General features: G+C 42.1%; 1 protein-coding gene across 18 annotated transcripts in view; it reads right to left on the bottom strand.

Moving 5' to 3' along the window:
- Positions 1-25800, bottom strand: part of CADPS (calcium dependent secretion activator) — a 204919-nt gene that overhangs the window by 43360 nt on the left and 135759 nt on the right. For 6 of the 18 annotated variants that reach the window (XM_033071283.1, XM_033071286.1, XM_033071294.1 and 3 more), the window contains 8 exons: positions 25658-25721; positions 24787-24910; positions 22321-22389; positions 21441-21458; positions 12283-12389; positions 11037-11045; positions 6622-6778; positions 5500-5641 (listed from right to left, as the gene is read on the bottom strand). In XM_033071283.1, coding sequence (XP_032927174.1) covers positions 5500-5641; positions 6622-6778; positions 11037-11045; positions 12283-12389; positions 21441-21458; positions 22321-22389; positions 24787-24910; positions 25658-25721 — 690 coding nt within the window. The remainder of the gene's footprint in view (positions 1-5499; positions 5642-6621; positions 6779-11036; positions 11046-12282; positions 12390-21440; positions 21459-22320; positions 22390-24786; positions 24911-25657; positions 25722-25800) is intronic. The other 12 variants (XM_033071284.1, XM_033071295.1, XM_033071297.1 and 9 more) reach the window with 5 other exon arrangements.

Here is a 25800-nt window from a genome sequence, read left to right as displayed (position 1 = left end):
TACCTGGCACTCAGAAGAGAGGCCAGTTTCAAAAGAATGCCACATTTCTATCCTCTCCTAGGAGCACTGACCCACTGGCACACATCGCACAGGTGCCTTACAGTCCCATGTGAGGAACAAAATCAGATCCTTTGACACCATTTTCACCAGACTGTTACTTGGACTCAGTGAAAATGGATCAGAAATTCAGGATTTCATCTTCACCCTGCGCTGCTGAAGCTACTGAAAGCTTTTCTATTGATGCACATGGGTACTACTTCAGCATCTGAACTTGCCTGCTCTCAGTGACTGCATCAGGAGGAGACCTTTGGAAGTCTCTTCCATTTCCCTGGATTAAATGAGGCACTTTACAGACACCATTATCTGGATTCCTGTGAAACTATCAAATTATACACTATGTCTTTCAAGGCATATTAAAATCTTAATAACTTCCCTGAGTCATATTTGGTACTATATTTCTTACTGCAAGTTTTACATATATCAGCCCTCAAAGTAATGGAATTGAGCTACCTGAATTAATGTTTCCTAACAAAAAAGACAATATGAACCATATCCCTGCAAGAGGCTCAGCTTGCCATTGGTGGTGAATGCTAGGGAACAGACTTCATTATTTGTGAATAAAATCCCTTGTTGGGGAGGGAAATCACAAATCAAAGTTTTTTCTAGTGGAAGAAAACACGACGTTGTTCTGATTTCTAATTATTTCTTAATAGATTTAACTTCCTGCTATCTGCACGTTCTCTTTTTCAGGCAAACAGGAGAATTCACTAAGCTGTCCATTGTTTCCATTCATACTGTATCTGCTGCTAAGATGATATGACTATTGAATGAGACATAGACTACATAGTGATTGAGAGAGTGTTAACTCTTCAGAAATGGCAGTGCATGTGGTTAGATACTGATATGGAATAAATAAAGAAATAGCAAGAGGTGGACAACATATAAATGTATAAGGAAAAGCAACTTAAATAACTTAGCCAGATGGTAAATACATAAATCAGAGGACCTTTGGTTTTAATATTAAAATTCAAGAAGTGACAGTGTTATATTAATAAAAACACTGTATTAATAAAATATGACTTCTAGAGTAAACAGTATACTATATTCACACGGAAACATATTTCTTTTATACAACACATTATTTTGCTGATGCAAGAATATGTTGCAAGAATAAGTTAGTAATCTTAAAACAAAACAAAACAGCAAAATAATGGAGTATATTATGTTAACATACAGTAACTAATGCAATAAAATATTCTCCTGAATTGACATGCACAGTTTTTCAGGTTCAACTGATCTAATTATCTGAATAACAGTTGCAGTGAGACCTCTAAAAAATGATTAATATTACCAACAAATGTTCCATGAAACCCGCAATTGTTCAGACCATAAAACTACAGGTCCAAGATGAGAAACTGTTTCTAGAAGCCAGCCATGCCTATTTAATATAGATGGCTAAATATAACCTCAGCCATCAGGCAGGGAATGTGGGCATTTGCATCAACAAGATGAGGGCTGTGTGATTTAAGACAACTCAGCTTCAGGACTGGATCCTGATACGTTCAATGAGAGACACACTGGAGCTGCACCGCTTGTTTTCCTGGTGTCCTCTGCCTCAGCCCTGTTTGTGTGTGTGAGCTGTGGAAATGGCTTTCACCTGGACTGTCTGCTGGGAAATTCTCAGTGCAGACAGACTGGCCAAGTAGCCCTGCACAACCTCCCAGTGCTCACACTGTACTGCAGCACAGATCATAGAACACGTCCAGTTACACCTCGGCTGCTGCTCCTCTAGAGCTGCCCCAGCAATGAAAGGAGGGCAGAAAAATCACAGTGTCTTCACTGAACTGTCTCCTGGGTTCAGAATAGAGCTGAACGAGACCCTTGGCCACACCTAAATGCTCAGTTCCTACAGGGTGCCTGAAATGATTTAGTGATGGAAGACGCAAACGCCTGTCTCTTCCATCACTATAAACACTTGCAACCTCACTGTCGAGGCTGAGCAAATGCTCAAGAGCAAATCTTTTCACAAAAGCCTTGATGAGAAGCAAAGAGCTTGATAGTGAAGTAGGCAGTCAAATCTGTGCTCTTCCTGTGACTGACACCCAGAATAGTAACAAAAATACTCACTTTCACTACAGCGGTGCTTCTTTTAAGGGGAAACATTTTTCACTATCATTCTGTAGTTGTACAGCCTTATAAAATGATTAGTATAATCATATTGCTCAAGTTCTGACATTTATGTTATCGATACATTTATAATTAGTTTGCAAAGTACTAGTGAGCAATTAATAGATGCTAAAGCCAGGACTACAGAGAGGTAGAGAGAGCCCTGGGTCAATGAGTAATGTCCTAGTCAAGCCATTGAAACTGGTTGTCATTGCATGAGCTCTAGCATTTGCTCAAAAAGATCTTTCAACACAGACACACACACAGAGACACACACACATACGTGTCAGCTGGCTGCGAGATAAATCAGCGCTCTTCAAGAAGCTAGCATGAAAAAAAACCCATTGCAAACCCTACTTTTCCAAGACCTCTCAACTCACCAGAGAACAGACCTACTCTGTATCCTGCATACTTGGATGACTGTGCGAAGGACAAGTGTTCCACATTTCTCTGCGTGGATTCATACAAGCGCACCAGCTGCTCTAGCTATAGGGCACGGACCCCCTGCAAATTCAGCAGCTCTGCAGAGGCAGATTACAGAGCCCTCATGAGCACATAACATCCATGCTTTCTCCCCCCCATTTTTTTCAATACTTAACAGTATCTCTCTCACTGTGATTTCTATACCTAACTCCTCAGAGCATAAGGTGCAGAGTATTCAGCAATGAAAATAGAAGAAATACATGCTTGCAAACTGCCATCTGGTCAGGTTATGGAGGGCTACATATTTCAGCCTTGACTGCAAACACAAGTACAGAGAAACCCTTTCAAAAGATTCTGTGTTGTGGAATAATTTCTTGCTTATCAGGAGAAAACGAAATTTACTTCTCATAATGCACTGTAGAGATCCAGGACAACAACAAGCTTGGTGGAACGGTCAGCTCTGATGATCTGTCTTTGCTGACCAACTTGAAGGTCTATCTCCAAAGCAGAGGAAAGCTGAGGAAGAACATTCTGCAGTGTTCCTGATTTCCACAAAAGCTGGAGAGGTGTCAATAGAAGGTCACAATTTGGTTGGGAATTGGCTGTTCCAAACTATTTCAGAATCCATGGCCAAAAATTCAACTGTGCAACGATATGGACGTGGGGTGAGAAGAGAGAATATACAGGAGGGCAAATCTAACAAAATAAGTCTCTAACCTGAATTTTTCTGCAAGTTCCCTGTCGATCAGACAAAGAGGAGCAGGTGGTCTGCCCAGGAGGCAAAGATGAAGATGCCTTAACATTTAGTTCTGAACAGCACATGAAAAATGTCATAAGATCCTAGGAATGACACTCCTCTTTTCCTTTGCACTGTATGTGACACCCTCTGGCACTCACTGGTGCCTCTCTTCACCGGGCCACATCACGTTGAGCCAGCGTTTGCAACTCACACTTTTGTGTGCGAGACATAAGAACAAAATATCAACACGTGAAAAAAAACCTTGGTGCATCTTTTCACCAGATGGACAGAAGCTTCTCGTGGAAAGCACCCACTTTCCTGCTGGAAGAAATCTTTTAAATACCCAAGTCTGTAAGAGAAAGAGTCCATCCTGGGCTTTTGCTTGGAGATGCAATGCTCAAAGCACGTTGTAACTGGAACTCCAGACGGGAATAACCATCACAAGAGAACTAAGAAAAGATCTTTTATAAGTATCAGAGATATGATATGGAAATGATAGATGCTGGCATACCCAGGGACAAAGCATTTTGACAGGCAAGAAGCACATCCAAGAACTTATGGACATCTATAGTTAACTCCCTGAAGTCATTAAAAAGCAAAAAGATGACAGCTTCTGATAAAAGAAAAAAAAAGCAGAATTTGTTTATTGAGTGCTTGACCCAGGTGGACAGGTACACAGAGTTAACTGTCTCTGTTTCATAACAGACAAGGAAATACATATTTTTTACTAAAGCAGAGCTCTGAAACTGAAGTTAATGCTAACTTCGAAGTGCAATTCTGCTTGAAGGAGTGGCTGTAAAAATGGCATTCTCCTACTCGAAAGATCTATTTCTTGTATGTTTTCTGGGTCACATCTGCTTATTTGAAACAAGATTTTTTAGGATCTTTAATCCTGTTAGCCTGCAGACCAAAGACAGCAAATGGAAAGTGAGAGAGGCTCCTGAATGCCAGCCACTTAACCCCACTCAAAACAGAGGGGATGATCAGGTGTCAAGAAAAAGCCCGAGATTTGGCAGGCAGAATCCTTACGGATGCTGAGGATGCACAAGAAAGAAAGGAAAAAACCTGGGTACTCAGACTCCAGGTTGCATATGGGAGGCTGGCTGCTGAACAAAATCTCTTTTCCTTGTAAACGGAACATATTTGGTGTGAAAAGCCCTGAAAGACCACACGTTCTTTTATACAGCAACCTCCGAGAGCGCGGTGCCATTTCACTTTGCCTAGAGAATGACAAAAAAAGCAAGGAAAAGAGTCACTCTAGAGGTCACCTAGTCCCAGTTCCTGGTCTGAGGCACTGCCAGACTCATGTTGCTTGCAAAGGGTTCATCTTTCTCTTTTAATATCTTTATTAGAAGGAAAATTCCCTATTTCCCTGTTTAGGATCTGACTTAGCTTTTTAGAGCAAGCATGACAGGGTTCAGTAATGCTTCAAAACCTGTGAAATAACAACAGTAATCCAAAGCACATGTCACATTTTTATCAGTCACCAGCTCTTGAGTTCAATTTGGTTTTTTCTCAGGCTCCCAGTTTCTTTCTGGTAAACTCCTAGCTTTCCAAATGTAAGAAATTATTATTCTTGAATCATCTTGCCCATGTTTCACTTTGGTTTCTGCACATCTAATCCTACAGGCAGGGGAGCTGGGACTGGCAGAGCTGCCCTGGATATGGGGACATGTGCAGCCACCAGCCATGGGGCTGATGCCAGAGGCACACACTGCACTATCCCCCCCACAGGGTGGGTGGAAAAAATGAGTATTGAGAATAAATACAGCAATGACTCACAGGGGTTATAGGGCTGGAACTGAACACAGTGAAGCAAGATTTTTTTTGTTCTGAAAAGAAGCTATGTGAGTTCAAAAGCAGCATTGGAAAAGGCCTTTTAGAATGGGCTCCAAAAAGCCACGGTAGTTAAGAAGGTTTTCCCATTTTCATGCTTCCCTGTTCAAAGGCACACAGTTCAAACTGAAGCAGCAATGCATTTCAAAAAGTCAATACCATTTCCCTCATTAACCTGAAAACCCTGAAGAGATCAGGCCTCCTATTTATAGCATTAAACTAGAATATTTAAATAATTTCCTGCATGTCCAGTCTAACGTTTGCTAGTTCACCTCTATATGAATCTCCATCCATTTGCACCCAAATTCCGATTGTATCAAAGGAGGTTTCCTTACTTTACTGGCTCCCATGACTCCCGCTCAAAGCCCCTGTGAATTGACTGTGCAATTGAGGACTCCATCAGATCGACATATCTAACAACAAGTGGAGCAAACAGGTCTTGGAGGTGTTTGTGGAATTTTCCATTGCACAAATTATCTAGAATAGATAAATAAAAGTATAGTAAGACACTGCTGTTACTACAAACTCTGTAACAAACACAGTGTGGCGCTTCATCAAACAATGAATTTGTCACTGAACAGCAAAACTTCAAGAACATAACAGGAGCCAGAGTTTATGGCACAGACAGCAGGAATGACTTCTTACTCCAAACAAATAAACAGACAACGAACCTTCTTTTCCATTAATGTCAAACTCACAAATACATTATCACTTCCTGTGAATAAAACCAGTGTAAGAAACACAGCATGGCAAACATTATGGCTTTAGCAGGTGGGAAAATAATTTCTTCTTTGGTTGCTCAGTACCATGATGCTGGAACTTGCTTTCTTGAGAATGAGTCCCTGGCTTCTTTCATGTAGTCTTAGAAAGCTAGCTGGGGTCCTGGTCTAGGACCTAGCTAAGGCAGTGTCACTTTTGCAGCCAGCTCCCCAAGGAGGGTTGGACTACCCAGGAAAATGCCAAATCCTCACATGAGTTTTGAAAGCATGGGACCAAGTGCTTCGGAGAATTGTCTTATTTCACAAAGCACTATTCTTCTGAACTAGTCCTGCTTGCATTTACTTTAATATTTTCCTCCCTTCAATAAAATCTTAATGCAGGGACCAGTTTACTCAATGCTAAATAAATGGAGTACACACATATGAAATGATACACACATTTAATGACAATGAGATATAGAGTACTTAATTCCCTGCTTATCAGGCAGCCATTACCAAGAGACTTGAGAAGAGGAAGCAAAATAAAAGTTCAACTTCCCACCTTTGACTGCAGTGATTTAAGGGATCTGCTTTTTTTCTTGTGGCAACAGAATAAAATCAAGCTGATGCTAAAAGAGTTTGTAAATCTGCAAATCTCAACCCATCTCAGTTGTCTGTGCAGTAAGGAGAGGCTGGAAGCATTATCAGTAACCTGAGCTGCCCACTGAAAAGGAAATGATCAGAATACAAAATACATACAGTCACTACGGAGGGAATCGTTTATGAGCTGGAAGAGCGGGAAGCTGTCCCAGGTGTCTGGGGGCTGCACCTCTAACGCTGCATCCATATCCACTGCAAACAGCGACAGGAACGTCTCCGCGTGCTCCACCATTAGGTCTGACCACCAAGCAAAGGCCTTCAGAGTTGGTAGAAAAAGATAATAAATATGTGTATTAGTTCTAATAAAATACAGAGAAAGATGTTAGGCCACATAATTAAAAAAAAAAAAAAAAAAGTGCATCTCATGGAAACTACCTTTATTGTAAAGAGAACAGTGCTTTGCAGCTCTAGCCTGCACGGGCAGTGCTAATCACAGAATTGAGTGCTGCTTTCTAACACAAAGGTTTCTTGTAGAGGATCTTTTCAGAGCTCCACTGTAAAGGCACGCAGCTGTAACGTGGCAGAGAAGGTTTCATCTGTTCAATTTACAATAAATGACTTCATTCATCATTAATGACACTAATTCTCAGGAAAAAATAAACTTATTTCTAAAGTACAGAAATTTGGGAGTTTCTTCACTGTGCTTGTGGGTTTTCTGATGTGTTTTTCAACAGCTTAAATTCTACTTGGATTCAATACTTACATTTGTCTTGGAAAAACTAGAGGCCTGAGACATTAAAATCTGTCGTAAATCATTCACACTCTGTTTTAAAGATATTTCAAACACCACCAGTAAAAGTTATTACAGCACTGTTCATTTTACATAGTTAGCTAACACACTACCACCTTCATGATGCTACTGATTAGGAACCCATTTCAAAGCTCTACTATCAACATGCCAAGGTAAAGAAAAAAATATCTACGGCAAGCCTATATTCTCAACGAGGCAGGAAAAACATATGTCTGCACTTGAAAACCAAAAAAAATATCAGTGGGGTAACTCATTTTCATGCACATGGGTCCTTAAAATTGGCTGTGCGGGCTCTCTGAAGTGACATTCACATCGTACATGGCTCAGATGTGAATGCTGCAAATGCATGCATGCATGTTCAGTAGTCACTTCTGGCTGGGAACATGCAATATGAGAAGAGCTGTCCATAGGACCGTGTGCTTGCTGTCCTTTCAAAGTGATAGGAAATTACTCAGTGGCTTGAAGGAGCTAAGGAACAGCTTTGCAGCACTTGGCAAGGAAAAGAAACCTCTAGCTTAGGCACAAGAGCAGAGATGAAACGGAAGAAATTGGGAATGGAGGAATAAGTTTGAAGAGGAATTGCCAGTCAGGGAGGGGCATTTTTTGCAGGTTTTAGCAGACATGAATAAGCAGAATGGGCTTTCACTCTCTCAGGGTTCAGCTTTGATACACAGGTGAAGAACTGCACTGATGTGCACACCACAACTCAAGCTACTGGTTCACTTGGTCATGGAGAGGAAACAGCACCCCAAAAACAGGTCACTGCCATAATTTCTCCTGTTTTGGTTCAATTTCTCAGCTGCCAGTGATACTGGCATGGGGGTCTTTAGAACTATCTCCATTCCTTCAAACCTTTAAAATAAAAAGCAGACTGACATTGCCCTGCTATTATTCCATGAGTTGATATAAAATCAATGTGAAAGCAAGGACAGATTGGGCATTGCACCTGGCATTATCCTCCCACAGCACATCCAAGATGAAAAAAACCCAAAATAACCACATGACCCCCAAACTAATCTTAGTGATGGGCCTGCCCTGTAATGGGGGGGAAGATGGGGACAAGGTGAGCTGTGCCATGAAGGCACAGCTTCAGTGTCTGCCCATGCCTGAAGTGGTAACACCAGCAAGTGTCACAGTGGTCATGGCGTGGGGACCAGGTGGCTACAGCAGAGTCCTTTGTCTGCAAACTGTCCTCAGCTTCATGCCTATGGAGAAAGCTGCCAGCTCTGCTGCAGCATCTCCTGCTTGGAGATGCACAGGGGTGCAGTGGCAGTGGTGGCAGTGGCCCTGCAGAGTCACCACTCTGGAAAAGCCGAGGGAGCCTGTGTGGAGCTGAGACGTGGGGCAGTGCTCTTCAGCTCTTCTCCACGTTTGGTGCTGGTGTCCAGCCAGGCTGAATGCTGGCCAGTGCCATGCTGGGAGGCACCAAACCGCTGAGAGACCACAGAGGAACCAAAACCATCAAGACAGAGGTGTAGCCCTGATTTCTGCTCCAAGCTGCTCACAAAGTGGGGTGGGAAAGGAGCGCTGCTGAGCACTGGGGCTGTGCAGGGTCCTCTTGTGTTAGCAAAGCCTGGCTGTGGTTTTCAGAGGGGCTGTAGGGCTGTCCTTGCTCAGATGTGATTTCTCTGCCTGCCCAGAGCCTGCCATGCTGGCACCCACCCGACACCGGCCACAGGTCTGTGGGCATGGAGCGAGCACTACGAAGGATCGATGGCAACTGGCATTTGGGGGGGAAGGGAGAAGAGGGGCAGCCAAAGAATCTCTTCTGTAACAAATCCCAACATAAACACTTCAAAGTCCTGCAATAAGAACCTGCTTCCATGAAAAGAAGAAAAAAAGAGCTATTTTAAAAAAAGAAAAGCATGTGATCATTGGTGGAAAAAAATATGCCCAAACCAGTAACAGTTTCCCTTTTGCTTGAAAAGTCAAATTTTAACTCTGTAATTCTCTAACTTATGTCAGGATCCTCAACCTTCTCCCTAATTTCTGTAAGCAGGATTGGTAACGCCATACTTAGAAAACCTTTTTCAAGATGGTAACATTTCATTTATTTACCATCTACTTACCTGTTTTGCTTAAATAATAATGTAAAGGGGGGTAAGTGTGCTTTCTAGCCAAACACACCTATTATTGTATATTTTACACATGGATACACATGTATATATGTATGACCTCAAGGAGTTAAGATACATATATACATATACACATATGTATACATAGAGAGAGAAAACACAAGTTTAAAAACAGGTGAATGGCATTGTCTCTGGCACTTCTCATCAGTCATCCAGAGGACAGGAAAGGGAGCTAGGAGACATCTGATGGGAGAGAGAATACAAAGACAGAGACCTCCCTCTCCCAAATTACAGACGTAGGCACATGGATTCTGCTGTTTCTGCCTGTGCTGGGTTGGTTCCTTCTTATGGGTAAGACAAACCCAACTGACCAGACATAATAATCCTCTTGTAATGATTTTTGAACATGCTCTGAGTATTATTTTCTATGTTCTCGTTAGGGAGTCTGCCTGGATGTCCCCATGGGAAAGAAGGGGCAAGTGTTAATTGCAAAAACTATTGTTTTTCAATAAAATCAGGCATTTCTTCACCAAGCAGTGCAACTTAATTTTCTGCTGAACAACCAAAGTAGATCAAAGAGTCACACCTCACAGGTCAAGCCTTCTTCAGGTGAGTGATAACAAATCAAAAAAAGCCACCTGGAATTATATGGGGGGGAAAAAAGTGAAATACCTCAGCAATGTTCATTGCACTGTGACAACATACTGTGATTTAATAAAAATCAGTGATAAACCAGCCAGCCTCTTCTCTCTCTTCCCTGGTAGCAATTCAAAGTGTACAGAGAGCTGGCCAACTGCCTGTGCACTGCTGAAATGCCACAGCCACCCTGAGGACAGGGATTCAAAAATGCACCGACAGTGCGCTGGGCTTCTGAAGAGAGATGGATTCATCCTTCCAAGTCACCGTTCAGAACAAGGGACTGGGATGCCTCCTATCTGTGTTGGCATTAACCTTCTGTCTCTAATCAAAACCTTGTGACACAAAAGATGCTGGAGAACAGTTCTGAGCCTTCCTCCTCATGTGAGGATCTTGGCAGTGCCGCTGGCTGAGCGCGACTGGTCCTGCAACTGCTGCGTCTTTTCAAAATAAGCTGTGCTTTAAAAAAAAACTCCTTCCCAGCTGGTTGTACATCCAGCCTGTGCTGGTGAGGAGTGGAATAAAACAGTTTTTGCACAAGCATAGTGCTCTCAAGCACCCTTTGCTTTAGTAAAAACATGGTTTATTTCACTCTTCACCCCATATATTCTCTCTCTACATATAAATACTGTATATCCAGTACAAGGCACATACAGACAAAACCAGAGGAAGACCACTACCATTCTAGGCACTCGTGTAGTACTTAGTCCATCTCCACCACAGTGTACTAGAGGTTGGGTGAATGCAAACAACAGGTAACAACAGGCTGAGGAGCGAGTCCAGGCAGGTAGGGTTGTGTTGGGATGTAACTGCAGCGCTCGTAAAATATACCCATTGCTGCATGCATGGACTGGACTGCTATGCCACATTTACCCTCCTGTGTCAGGCCACCAGCTCTGCAAGCAGCCGACCCAAAGTTGCTGTTACATTCCTCGGTCAAAGTTACGGAAGCGAGGGCAACCAGGGTAAAATCCCAGTAGGAAACATGGCACTGAGAGGGCATGCACGGAATATGACAGGAGTGACTCGTGTCATTCGGTTTAGTCACATACCTCTTTCCCCTGCCAGGATCATCCAAGATTGAATGAACAGTAGAAAAACAGGGAGGAAATTTAAATATGCAATCAGGCATTAGTTGGGTTTTGTGGATTGCTGTGTATTATCAATAAGTAAAAGTATACTGCAAATTTAATACACACTGGAATGATTTTTAGGTGATTGTGAAATTATTTATCAAATGTCCGTAATATTGTGAGTATATCTATATAGCTATATATATATATCAAATGGAAGGAAAAGAGAAAATAGTGAAAGAGTGCAACAATACCTACAGTCATAAACAATAACTGTTCACTCCGAATTTTAAAATTATAAACTTCTCAATACTCATTCAAGAGCACCAGATTTACAGAGAACTCGGGGCTCAATCCTGCAAATACTTACATGGGTATGCAACATCAGCTGCTCAGGCAGAAATGTCCTGACATGCTGAGAGCAGGACTACAGCCAGCCATGCCAGCTGCCTGTGGGATCAAGTGATTCCAGGATCGAGCCTCACAATTTTCTGGTGTATATTTGACTATGACATGGTTTCAGTGGTTTTAAAACACGAATATTTCTGTTAAGGTGCTTCAAAGAGCTAAGATGGTTGTATTAGGCTTTAGATAACCCAGACATTGAGTAACAGAGCATAGTTCCCCCTAACCTCTGTGACCAGTAATTGAGGTATTCCCAATCAGCCAAGGCAGAAGAGGTCAACAGGAAACCAGGTGAGTTAATGACCTACTGGAGGGGCCCAGGGAGACCCCTGGAAACAACCTGAATTCTCAGAAAAGGGCAGAAAGGAAAATTGTTCTGTTTTGTTGCAGTTTTCCTTGCTCCTCTCCGGACAGCAGGAGCGGCAGCTGCGGCAGGGACCCCGCTCATGCTGGCTGGAGGCACACACACAGGTCATGATTGGGAAATACAACCTTTCTGCAAAGTGGACAGGCTTGCTCTTGCAGGTAGGTCGTGGTGAATATTTTGGGCAGATTCGGCTCCTGCTGGCACTGTCAGAAAGGTTGCAGACTGACATCGAGGAGAGCACAACTCAATTAATTCATCCTTTAGCCCTCCCTCCCCTCTGAAAACACATTCCTCCTGAAGTGTACCTTCTCTTCATCGTACTCAAGTGTGCTTCCAGCTTTTAAAAAAGATAACCCAGCTGGTGCTGGGAAGACATCACACAAACATACAAAACTCCCACCGGATCCTGGAGTAGACCTGGGGGGACACGACCTCGCTGGGGACGCTGCTCACCTCTGCATGGTGCTCTTCGTTTTGCTGTAGGACTTCAATTACCAACTCTGCCAGGCGTATTGTATCTTCTAACTTTTTAGCTGGTGTGACTAACCGGCCTACATTCTCTGTAGTACAAGAACTCAAGTTAAAAGGAAGGCAGGGTGAAAAGCTAGACGAACAGTAAGTTATTTTAGAGGTTAAAAAAAAACCAAAAAACAACAAACCATAATATTCTGCAGCTTTAAAGATCTTTTCATGCATATGTTAAATGCTTATATAATTAGTACTGAGCAAACCAGAAAGCCACATTCGTTATTATACTATGAAAATACAGTGCTCCAGCTCCAAATTTCACAATACTGTCAGAGTTGGTTTGCTTTATGGTGGCACTTTATTAGCTCAAATAAGAACATCACATTCCCTAAAGACAGCATCTGGCCACTAATGTATGAACAATATGTATCCTTCGACGTAGATGATGCTATTATAGGAATCATGTCTATATTATTTAAGAATTCTTTTAAGATCAATTCAAACAAATCTGTCTGCACTTGTAATAAATTGTCAGACTCGAGCAATTTAAATGTCACCTGCTACTAAAAGCAAAACTCACAGGTCTGCCTTGCTCCAGGATTTAACTCCACAAGGGTCAGGAGTTATGCATGCTGGAGGGAGTGAAAAGTGGAAAATCCCACGCTCATAGGTAAGATTTATATGGGAAAAGAGATGCAACTTTACAACAAAAACCCCGCAAAACAAACCAAAGAGTTTAAATCCTGGAGCTTGGTGTTTACCTATGTTGAGTGATTTTGCAGTGTTTTCTGAAAACTCTAAAAAATAATTAAGTTATATTCTTCTAGGTAATTTATATTATTAATAACACATTAAAAATATGAGGTGCTAACAATACAGAACACTTAGAGTGTCACTAGAAATAACGTAGAGGAAAAGAAAACAATCACAATTTCTATGAATGACAGCTTCTGCAGAGCTGACCACAGCCATGTCTCTCTGGTCCACACCCAGGTCCCAGTCCCAGCTCTCCTGAGTAGCAAAGAGGAGCATTTCACTACACAGACAATTCACACCTCTGCATTCATAGGTATTTTGGTTTCTCCATGGTATCAAAGAGCAGCTCACTGCCCTGGGGTGTGCCAACTCTCCCTGTGATGGTTGTTCAGAGCAGGAGTGGAGTGGGAGACCTGCCCCCTTGGGACCCATATACCAACAGACCAGGTAATGACAGGGCATCTCCACCCATTTTTTTTCCTAGTGTTTTGGTCTGGTTTACTGGTGGGACAGAAACCTGAAGCTGCACAAGGTGGTTTGTTCTGCTTGACTGAGTCACCCAGGGAGAAATCCCTGCCTTGCTGGAGACTCAGGGAGCTTCCAGGACTTAATTCTCTCCCTCAAAGTCTTGCCCCTAGTTTTCCCTGAATACCTGTTTACAGGTTACACAGTTCCCATGGAAAGGAAAGCTGTATATTTCAGGACAGTCCCAAATGTGGCTGGCTTTTGGAGGAGCTCAGCAAGCTGGAGTCTGGCACTGTAGGGCCTCAGCTTGGCTAAAGTTGCATGGTAAAGCACCATGCAAATGAACTCTACAGTCTCACTGATTTATAGCACAGAAAAGGGCCTTGGGTGCTTCTTCTCCAGTTTTGTTGCTGTTTCTTGTATCATTGGAAACAAAAAAAAATGCAAGGGTCCCCTTAATAGAATTTACTGAGCAAATACTGAAATTGGAGAGCTCCTGGTTAACTCTTCAGTTTTGTCCTACACTATCTAACACCTTGATGGCTACAAGAAGTAGAAATCATTTCCTTTTGGAAAAGGAGACCAAAGACAGGTCCCTCAGTAAGATCTAGTTGTTTCTGCACCTCCAAAGCCAAGGGGAAGCTTTTCCATTGATCAGTGCAGCATCAGGCCCATTCTCATTTACAACATTGATCTGCTCTCAAATATAACTAAAAGACAAAAGTGTTAATAAGAACAACTGCTCAAAGATGCTGTCTTTAAAGAAAATATTGATGCTTATATAACTTTGGCAGCCAGCAGATGTCAATCTTAATTTTTTTCCTTCTTATTTTAAATATTTCCCTGGTTAAGTTACTATACATCAGAATATTCTGCTAAGATAGCTGGAGCACTGACAGTTACATGAAACGTATACGATATACTTATCAAACATTTCATCCAACATCATGTAAAGCTCATACATATTTATAGTTTCCATGCAAAATGTTATGCAACAACAATGTTATTTTGTGCTGACGTTGATATTTGAAAATGTTGCATATGTCAGACATTGCTAGACAAAAAAATGTGGACATTTTGAAATAAATGCTACCTCTAAATCTCTAAAACCTACCACGTTGCACTAGGTGTTTTGTATAAAGCTGCATATGAGGACTAGCTTTCTACTGCTACACGAGCGGCTGCTAGACTAGAAAAGCACTGAATAAAAGAAAGGAAGACTATTACAGTACTTGGCGGCTGTTTGGCCATGCCTTTGAGCATATGATCTATCATGTTAGTCTGCGTTTGAGGAGATGGTGGTGGCCCAGCCGGCGGCTTAGGCTTGGGCGGACGGGCTGGTTGTGCATGACGGAGAGAGAGAGACGCCAAAAGTAAAGAGACAAATGACTTCATAAACAGTGACAAAAAGATGGAAATTTCAAAAGAAACATAAGCAGAAATGATCGAATACAAATGGAATAAGCTGCTGGGTTTTTGCTTATCGGTATTTGGGGTACTACACGGTAATGACACCATTTGACAACACATATTCTAGAAGTCAGCAGATTCGAACATCCTACAGCACCGTGCAATCAGAAAGCCAAAAATTCAAGGCAGTACGAAACCGCACTTCGTGCAGTCACACGAGGAGACTGAGATGGGTTAATTCAGTTAAAACTCTGGAATTCAGAAAAGGTGAACTAAAAAAACACGACTTGAAGTCAGCTCCCCAATGCTTAGGCACGTTTAGCAATAGAATAATGAGCCATAGGAATTAATTGCTTTGCAAATATCAATTACACATTTTAGAATTAAACGTCACTGTTGGTTAAAGGGAGCTATAAAATATTCTTGTGCAATTTAAACATGTAAAAAAATCTGTCACTTAAAAATGTGTGGTTCCTGATCGTTTCCAGCTCATTTAATTATTTTCAACTTGGAATTCTAGTGGCTTTTATATTCTGGGTTGAATCATATATAAAAACTTGCCAGCTCTATCAAATATGTTACTTGCTATTCCAAATGTTAGAATACTGCAATCAGGACTTGACCCATCTGTCATATAGTTTACAATATCAGCATAGGAAAAATTCAAAGAAAATAGCCTTTCCTTTTACATACACCCAGAGAATAAATTATATGCTGTGAATATATTAACACAATAGTTTCTATTCCTTTTAATAACAGTTTTTAGCAGCATTGTGACTATTTTTAATCATGTCATTTTCAAGGAATCTGGCATATTTATCTGGACATTCTATTGCCAAAAGTCCTTGCCATTTTGCTTGCATTTTCCAGTGGGGAAAAAAGAAATCACTTGGCTTGTGCAAAGGAGATTTCTGATTGCTTTTATTTCTCACAGAACTATAACACTTACCAAAGTATAATAAAGAATATTCGAGTAAACCATTAAGGAGTCTGAGTTAGGTCAGTGCCCCTCTCCGTACACAGGGATAAATACACATACATACACAAAAACACACACAATGCACATGTGTGCACGTGCACACGCGCACACACACATTTTTAGTCTTTTAAGCTGTGTAATGATTAATTCAGACTCTCAGATTCAAGCTATTGGCTTTCTTTCTTTTCCTTGTTTTCTTACAACAGGAAAAGCAAATCTATTCATTCATCTCTGGAGTAATCCTGATCTTTGTTAAATGTTTACCAAGGGTGACTCTGTCCCCAGAAACAAACCTCTCAGCCTCAAGTGACAAAAATAACTGCATTTTGGGCATTGGCCTAATGACTTTCACTCTAATTTAAAACATAAGCAAGAATTCAATTTGGCTGCTTACTGATTGCTTCTGAGCTTGACATGCAGATGTAGGAAGAATATTTTACTGCCCATCGCCATGGAGAGCAGCTTGTGCCAAGGTCTCTGGATGGGAAGGGATGGTGGGGAGAGGGAATTGCACATCTCCTCCCACCCATGACTGACAACCACAGGGTGGGAACCCCTCACCACCCAGGGGACTCTGTTGGGTGGCAAAGTTGGGGGTGCCAAAGACAGAGAGCTCTTCCTAAGAGTGCCAAAGCCAAGGTGAAAGGAATCTGAGCTGCATCCCATTGCACTTCTCAGCACTGCAGCCCCCAAACATCCTTAAATGTGGAATCCAGCCCCTGCCCCTAACAGCTACCCATCCAAAAATAGCCCCTAACAGCTACCCATCCAAAAATAGCTCTTAAGACTTCACAGACATCCAGACTCCAGAGTGTTGGACGGGCCTGATTAGCACAAGTGTTTTCTGTCCTAGGAAAAAGTCATTAATAGAGAAGGAGGAGGAGGAAAAGGCAAGAGATGCAGCAGCATCTTCACGAGTCGCTAGTGCAGCGCGTACAGAACAGCTTGGAGGAGGCTCCCGCTGTGCAGTTGTCAGCACAGTGCCCCAGGGTGGCTCTCACTTCTCTGGGGGGCCTGTGAGAGACCCCTCCAGCACCTTACCCTGCTCCTGGCATCCCCCCACCACCACCCGCTCTTGGAAACAAGCTCCCACAAGGCACTGGAGCAGGCTAAGCAACAAACTCTTGATATAATTCTGATCTGGCCCAATCTGCACAAATACTCAGCTCTTTTCGCACATTTCAATTTTTCAGACCCAAATTCAAGGCTCTTGTGTGATGGCTGCAGAACCACCTGGAGCTGAAGGAAGGGAAGAGTTCTCTCTATTCCTGGGGACTCTGAACACCCATGAGCCCCAACCCATGCTTTTCTTTATCGTCTCTTTATTGCAAGAAAATTTAAAATACTACGGTCTGGCTAAGGAAAGGGATTCATTTCCTCTGTAAATTTAAATAGGAATAGGGTTGTGCCAGTCATGCACTATGAGGCACTAGAGTCCACATACTTCTCTGGGTCCAGGTCTCAGTGAGGTCCCTTTCAGGGGTGGCTCAGCTCCTTCTCAGAGCGAGGGAGATGTGTGAGGCTGGGTGGGTTTTATGGCACTTGCTAGTGATCAGCTGCAGCGTGTGGCAGGTTTTGTTTCACTTTGGCTTTTCTTTTTCCCCCTGTTCTTTTCCTCTCTGATCCCTCGCTGCAGCCAGTTTAGTATCAGAAATGCTCTTGTACTTGCTGCTCATGTGTGTCAGATGAACAAGATTTAAACACCTTCACCACTGAAATCAGAGACAGAAGCAGCTTCTTACTGCCTGACAAAGTGCTTTTCTGTAAAAACTTCTATTATGCTCCTGCATGATACTGGCACATGAAGTACTTGCAGAAGCTCAAATTACTTAAAAAATCTGGGTTTGTGCTCACAATGAACTTCAACCTGCAGTAGCAGGTATATTGATAAAACTGTAATACTGTGGGTATAGACATTGCACATAATTCATTGTGTGTGACTCTTTACAGACTGGAAGATTTTCAAACTACGTATTTCTGCCTCAACACCATGATTTCTGCTATATGTGTTACTAAGACATCAGCAACATTAAGAATTATACTTGCAATAGGAGAGGAATATTATCGACTTTTCACATTTTTTAGAAGTGTAGCCACTGATTCAATGATTTCCTCATAATATTTAAAAATATATGACCCTTGCCAAAGGCTTTAGCATCCAAGTGTTATGTGTGCATTCATTTGTGAGCCAATCATCAAAATAATACAAAAAGCTGCTGTTCTGAAGACAACTAGAAAGCATAATGGACTTAGCCCAAGGACAAGGCAGGGTAGCCGTTTATTGCACTCAGGAAAATAATTTGCGTGTATCTGAAAGAAATTTCAGTGATGGCGTTTTTTCCTTTCAAAATAAGATGTTTTATTTCAAAGGAAAGAAAAAATCATAGAAATGTATTTTTTTAACTCAGAAAGAGATGCCAATTCACCTCAAAACCTTAACATAATAGGAGAGAACTGCTCTCCTGATTTTCTAATGATTATTGATCCCAGTAAGAATTTGTGCCTATCCGAATTGTATCTCATGCCCCAGCTCCTGCCGTTGGTGGGAGACTTGTAGAAAGACAATGTCAAAATTCAGGCCTCCAGATTTCTGAAGCTCTTGCAATAACTTTGTACTGCTTTAGACACTGCCTTTGAAAGGTCAAGAGGAAATCTTGAAAGCTACATAACGATTCTTTATTAAACACAGCCGAATGACACTTCAAGGAATGAAACAAATAAAGCAGCATTTCAGCACACGTGGATACAGGTTATAGTCATGCCTGAGTGAAAGTATAGGATTTATTAATGACTTCAGCCTCCACTGCTGCATACAAAGATGGATGTTTTAATATGCAATTTTATTTTCTTTTTAAGCTTTGTGGTTTATCAAAAATGCTGGAGCGATTGCCCAGCAGGAGTTGGGCTGACAGATCACACAGGACCTCTCCTTGCCTCAGACCTGGTCAATTGACAGGCAGCTCAGCTCCCCAGCTGAATTTTGGATATGTGCACAGAGCTTCCCAGGCTGGGATCCAGAAATAGGGAAGGCGAGTGACGCAAAGTGAGCATGGGACTGTGACAAGGGCCAGTACGAGTGCCTTGGAAAATGCCACTGCTTCTTAACAACCTGCTGTGCTGTTCCAGTCTAAACCCAACCTCTCCTGCACCCGCTTCCCCGGTGGAGGACGCCTTCCACGCCTGCTGGGGCGAGTGTGCCATCAAGATGCTCCTTGGCTGGTGCCAGCTCCGGCTGAGGCAGCCCAAGCTGCCGTGCTCAGTCCTGCGGGTGCACCTGGGTCCCCAGGCTGGCAGAGGCACCTCAGAGATGCCTGTCTCTGTACAGGCACTGCTGCTGCCCCTCACTGCTCTGTGGGCAGCACTGACCCCTGAGCTGACCGTGTTCCAGCTTCACACCCACCTGGCATCACCACTGGGTGTGTTTTTAAGTGAGCTCAAGCTTCCCCAGGAGCCCATCCAGGGAGGACAGTGTGTGCCAGCCATGGCACGGTGATATATAGAGCCTTGGGAGAGTCCTGCCCTGCACAGGGGATGGAGTGGCTGCTGGACAAGCAAAAACCTGGTATTTTTGGATAGCCCAAAATAGAGTAGGTGATTTGCCTTGGGGACTTCAGTGGGTCCCTGTGCTCTCCAGCTACCTTCCATGAGACATCCTCATGCTCTGGCACCCCCACCCTGGCACTAAGCATCGAGGTGAGACCTGTCTCCATCCCCATGTCTCCTTCACTGCTGATCCCTGTGCACCAACTCAGCACAGCCATTAGAAACCTTTCCTTACAGAGACCAAACCCACACTGCAGTACGAGAATGACTCAGTCTGAAAACTGAATCCCCTCCCCACAGTCTTACACCAAACACAAATTGTCAAAATGACAACTATTGCCTTGGCTGGCACCACCTCTGAAGGTGCCTGTACCCAACTCCAGCAGGGCAAGGTGGCACTTGTCTTCACTGGATCCCCATACATAAAGGATGGAGAAGTGATTATTTTCTAAAATAATTATGCATTCCTGACTTACATAAATAAAAAAACATTTATTGAAAGGTTACAATTATTAATTTGGGCGTTAGTAGCTTTGTCTGATTAATAATTAAAGTAATTTATTTTTAATTATTCTAGCACGTTCCCTGTTTAATGTTCTATTTCAATATTTTGAAGGCAAGAGACTATACACTTCTCAGGAAAAAGGAGAACCAAAGGGTAACACTTGTGTCTTTAAGAAGTTGTATTGAGTATCTTATTTTTATTCTTGCTTCTGGCAAAATAAAAAAGTCAGGCCAAACCCCAGTCACTTTTGACTCCACTTAAGCTGAGGAACCAGTTTCAAGTGAGTCCTGTTGACCTTGCCTGAAAATTTTTATTTAAAACAAAGGGAGATTTGTGGGCACAAAGCTGTGGAGTCACAACTCCCTGTGCCCTTTCACTTGCTCCAAGCATTTGGAGGAAGCAGGTTATTTTTAAACAAGCTGGGCCATAGGAATGTCCTTCTGAATTTCTGGACTGCAGGCACATAACAGGTTGCTGCAGCAAGCACGATGCTCCATGCAGTTACTGTGCTTAATGCACAACAGCCTGTGCTCACTCTAATCATTATAGTTAATGACAATGATTGGCATTGTTCTATTTACTTTTGTTTATTTTCACCTTTCATTAGATGTAAGGAAAAATTATTCTCTATTTTCTAAATATTGATTGTTATTTACAATTCATTTTACCATGATGCAATAGATTATGGGCCAAATCTGGGCTGAGGAGGGCTGGGGAAGCCAGAACCTGGCCCAGCCTCTCTAAAGCAATTTCCCTGTGCAAACAGAGCTGAAATCAACCGGACCGTTCTTTATTCCCCACAAAACAGAACAATCTACTCACAAAAAGAGATGAACAGTTCAGGTTTCAAGGACTTTAGAACTAGGACTCTGGGATACAACAGAAACGAGAAGAGGGGCTGCAGAGCTCCACCATCCCTTCTGCAGAGATGTGCACTTGAGCCGAGCCTTTGCCTTGTTACATGTCACCACAGGTTATAAACGAGACAAACAAGACTTCTGTCCCACCAGATTGTTTGTTACACATTAACAAATAAATAGAAATAAAGAAATAAAGAAAAACCCAGTCCTCCCATCAGGGCATAAAACAGAAGGTATGAAAACCAAAAATGAACGTTAGTTTACTTATAAATGTGCTTGTTAGGTGTGGAAAATTAATGGCCAAATCACCAACATTTTTTCACCCAAAATGAGCTGCAGTTCTTTTGAAAATCAGAAAACCTTCTCTTTACAAAGACTAAATTCTTCTCTACAACTGTCTCCTAAGAAAGCACTACATCTCTACAGGGCTTTTTTAATCTACGCTCTATTCTATGAAAGGAGGAAAAGGAGATTATGTAGACAGCACAAATTAACTCCTTAAGTATCAATGCATCTCCATTTTCAGCCTGAAGGAGTACATATCTTAAGGAGCTATGAAAATAGAAAACAAAATAAATATAACTCAACAGTCCTAACAATTTATAATGCATATACAATTGTTCACCTGCATCCTTTTGATTCTCTATATGAAAGAGAGAAAGCAACAAGGAGAGAAAAGAGAGAAACAAGAACAGATATGCAGGATTAATGAGCAAGTGGACCGCACAGCCCCCCAGTTATGCGTGATATATGACATTTGAAAAAAAGAAAAGTCGCCCCGTCTCGCCCCCCGCCCCCCCGAGCGTGGGGTTACCAAAGGAAGCTCCTTTCACGGAGGTGAGAGAAAACGCTGCACAAATAGAAAACCAGAGAGGCAGAGCTCTGAGGACACAGAGGGGGTCTCCGAGTGACAGCAGGGTCGGGGTGTCCCCTCCAGAGCTCGGTGCAAAGGAGTAAGTGAAAAAATCAAGGAGGAGAGCAAGTAGAGTGCATCCTTTTGCTGAGAGCTAACAGACAGGAGACATTAAGATCTGATGTACAGAGAAAGGACAGCCTTTTACGATCTTATACACAGGACTGGGTAAAGATTTCATACGCAGGCAAAGGGATGGCTTTTTCCAAGTGTCCTTTATCTGACCTCTAGCTCACTTCTCCACAGTGTAGCTGCTACCTTTTGATTGTGTACCAGTGACAAGCACTTTACAAACTGGGGTTACACAGAAGCAAAGTAAAAATGCATTCAGGTCACGGACATTAAGAAGAACTGAAAAAACTTAGACAGTCTGAGTTTGTCACAAACAGATGGGTTAATTGTCTAACCTGGTTTAGGCTGATAGATAGTGACTGGACTTCTCACACTGGGTTTCACAGACAGAAGCAACAGACAAGCCAATGCTAAAAGACTTGAAGCAAGGAGAGTGAGTTGGTTTGGATCTGGACTTTCTTGAGGTAATGAGAACAGAGAAAGTGAGGACAGCATGGAGAGGAGGGTGGTAGGTACTCACGAATGGTTAAATCCATCACTTGAGAGGCCAAGCAGAAGACAGGATGCTCATACATTTCTCTCTTTTTCCCTATAAAAGAGGATTTGGGCATGCAAGAGGCTTAGGTCAGAGGTAAAGAGGTTACAGGCTATAGGTCAGAGGAAAACTTCATATCAGGTTAAAAGGAAAGCCACAGAGTATCTTGGGATACACACAGGATAAAAAAGAAGAAAAAAAAAAAGAAAAAAAAAAGAAAAAGGAGGGTTAAAATTTGAGATCTACTGGATTAACCATTCAGCATGCCCATGAGTCACAAGAGAGGCTGTGACCATGACTCTAGAGGTTTGCTCTGAACTGTTTGCAAGAATATAATGATCAAAACATCATGAATAGAGGGAAATAGAATTTCATTGGTTTAAGGCTCCGAGATACTAAGGATTTCAGCCTTCAGTATCTAAGGCTTTCACAGGTATTTCTTCATAAGCATAGCCTTAAGCACTGCTGCCACTGATTTGGTTCTGCATTTTTGACAAAAGTGCCTTAAACATGTGGCTATTCAAATGTCATTCAAAAACAAGATTTCAAAGCCATGTCCAGTGAACAGGAACACATCTCACCAAGGTGAACTTGTCATTTGCTCTTCTAAGGAAGTATTTGAATACACAGTGGACTATGCTCATGAGAGAAAACCTGATGCATGCAGCTGGCGGATGTTGGGTTGTTCAAATTAACAATCCCAGCATGCTTGGAAATTGGTGTTACAACCACTTTTGTAGAAACAGCATCAAAAAGTGGCTGTGGCCAATCACAGATAAAGGAGGAGAAAAGCAGAAGAGAGCAGATAGTGTGGAATGAACTATTTCTCTGAAAAGGCAGCTGGAAAAAAAATAGGTTTGTTGCTTCAAAGTATTCCCAGACCTAAAAGTCACAGTGCAAAAAGAGAGGGCAGATAATTAACACAACCAAGAAGAATTGAGGCACAAAAGGAAAAGTACACACTAACTGTTCTACTTTGGAAATGAATGCATTTTTACTTACAGATCATAAAGTTTGTTTTTGCATAGATTTATCTGAAAGAAGAGAGCAAATCTTACCAACGAGTTAGTGATATTTATACAGAGAACCTAAGGGATCCAGCCCTGGGTAGAAGCATCCATCAACAGAAAAGCTGTTTTTGATTCTCAGTCCTTCTCCATCCTTGTCAAGTATATTTAAACATTGCATTTTACAGAATACACCAATTAAAGTATCCTCTGAAGTTGAGTACTTTGATAAATTGCCTGATAATACAGTGCTTATGAAACCTTGTTCCTTCTCTATTTTTGTCACTCATTACCAAGTCAAGAGTTGATAAACATCCTTTTAGTGCCCAATTCTTAAGTGTTTCTCACTGGATGCATAACAATGAATTCATTACCACTGGTACACAATTTGCATCAATAGACAGAAAAAAAATGGAAAAAGAGAGGACATGTCATGTACAGAACCTGGACAATTTGCCATATAATAACAACCCAATTTTTCATGTAAACAAGAACTAAGAACAAATCAGAGGGAGTTTTAGTTTGGGTTTGTTTTTGTTTTTTCTCCTCTCAATATTGTCCTATAGGCATACAACAGTAATCTTGGCTGTGGGAAAGCTTCACATCACACACGACAGAAACCCAGAGTCTAGAGCAGAACATACCATTCATCTGGAACACACAGGTTTAAGTAATTGGGAACTTGGAAAAAGTTGGGTGGGAGTTTCAAGTTGGGAATAGCAGCCAACAAGGTACCAACATAAACTGATAACATATAAAGAACGACTGAATCATAGAGCTTCAGTAACACATATCCTCCAGCAAACTTTAAAATGTCTTTTTGATGGCTACATGTGTCTCTGGTCACTGGTTATTATTCTCCCATAACTTAAAAGGTCAAAAACATCAGCTTTGCCAGATTCAGAGTGACAAGAAAGAAATCCGATGCAAGTATGGGATCACTGATCAATGACTGCAATGCAAACTGCAAAGACAATGAAACACACCCAGAAAAAAAGACATTTTAAATTGGCTACAAATGATTAAACATAGATTAAACACTTTTCCAGCTTTTTTATTTTCATTTGTCTCCTGAAGTGTCACAAGCAATTAGCTGCACTGTACCTTCAGCTGTAAAGATGACATCGCAAGTATTTCTCAATTTGTTTTTTAAAACCACGACGTGAGTCTGAATCCTACACCACTGGCCAAATGCACTAACGATCAAAGGAAAAAAATGCTACAGTTCTTTTTAACTGTTTCCTCTCTCTTTTCCAGAAAAAGAAACGATTTGCATAGCTTCCATTCTTAACTGCTTCCGAAGCCAATACCACAAAAATACCACAACAGTTTCATCGACAAGAGAGTAAACAGCAAATGAGCTTTTTTTAAAGAGCTCTCAGCCACCTAAGTTGCCGCCTAGAAACATAAGAAAAATTGTAATTTCAGAAAGAAAGAGTCTTACCTTCAATTTTGGCATACTCTGATAGTCGAGTATAATTGACTAGAGCTGCTTGCTCCAAGCATTTACGGATGACTGTTTTTACCTCCTCTTGAGGGACCGGAGTAACTATGTCTTTCATCAGAACCTTGACACAAGAAAATCTGATTTGTTGTGGCACACAGAACTGCTTTTCTCCAAGCCCAGCACAAACATCCATTCCTATGCTAGTGTTGTGTGGCTCTCAGGGCATGTGTACATCCCACAGGACTCACTACAAGGTCACCTTGTCCAGCCTGAGATGTGGGACTGTATTATTCCCCTTCTGTATCCACACCGTATGGCATGCCCTGAAGTCTGTGATGATTTTTCAGGGTATGACATTAAGATCTATCACAACTTGCCCAGTGCCAGGCAATGTTTTGCCCTTCCCAGGCTCTACTGACTGACTTGGATTTGGGTCTGGACTTGGCCATAATGTAGGTTAGCAGAGGTGGGAAGGATGTTGGAGCAGCAGGAATGCTGGAATGGGGATGGGGAGGATCATGATGAGCAGGTTTTATACAACCAGAGGGAACAAGTCTGCCTCAAGATGGGAATTTCAGCAGGCAGCAGTCAGGCACTGCTGACAAGGGTCTGTGATGTGGATCTTTGCCAGGCAGACCCTTCACCCTCACCTGACAACACAGTCACAGGCTGTGCTGCCTTTAGTGGTGAGGCTGCACAGCTCTCAGCTGAGGCAGGAGACACCAACCCCACCTAAGCCCCACACTTCAGCATAAGATATCATTAATTACATGTCCTATGCAAAGCCAACAGCTCCTCAAGTTTTTTGAAACGGAAGGATACATGAAAACAGGTAATTTTAATTACTCTCTGCTGTTTCTGTGCTTACCCTTTCCAGCAGCGACAGAGTGGCTTTCAGTGCACCCTCTGGACGGCCAAATGGAAAGCAGTACCTAGAAAAAACACATCATCTTTGCATCAGACCAAGTGCACATGAACAAGTCTTTCCTGAGCTATAAGGATGCTTTCCTA

Source organism: Catharus ustulatus, chromosome 13 (genome assembly GCF_009819885.2).
Source record: "Catharus ustulatus isolate bCatUst1 chromosome 13, bCatUst1.pri.v2, whole genome shotgun sequence".
Taxonomy (NCBI): Eukaryota; Metazoa; Chordata; class Aves; order Passeriformes; family Turdidae; genus Catharus; species Catharus ustulatus.
The sequence above is the reverse complement of the archived record's forward strand: the minus strand, read 5'-3'. Positions and strand labels throughout refer to the sequence as shown.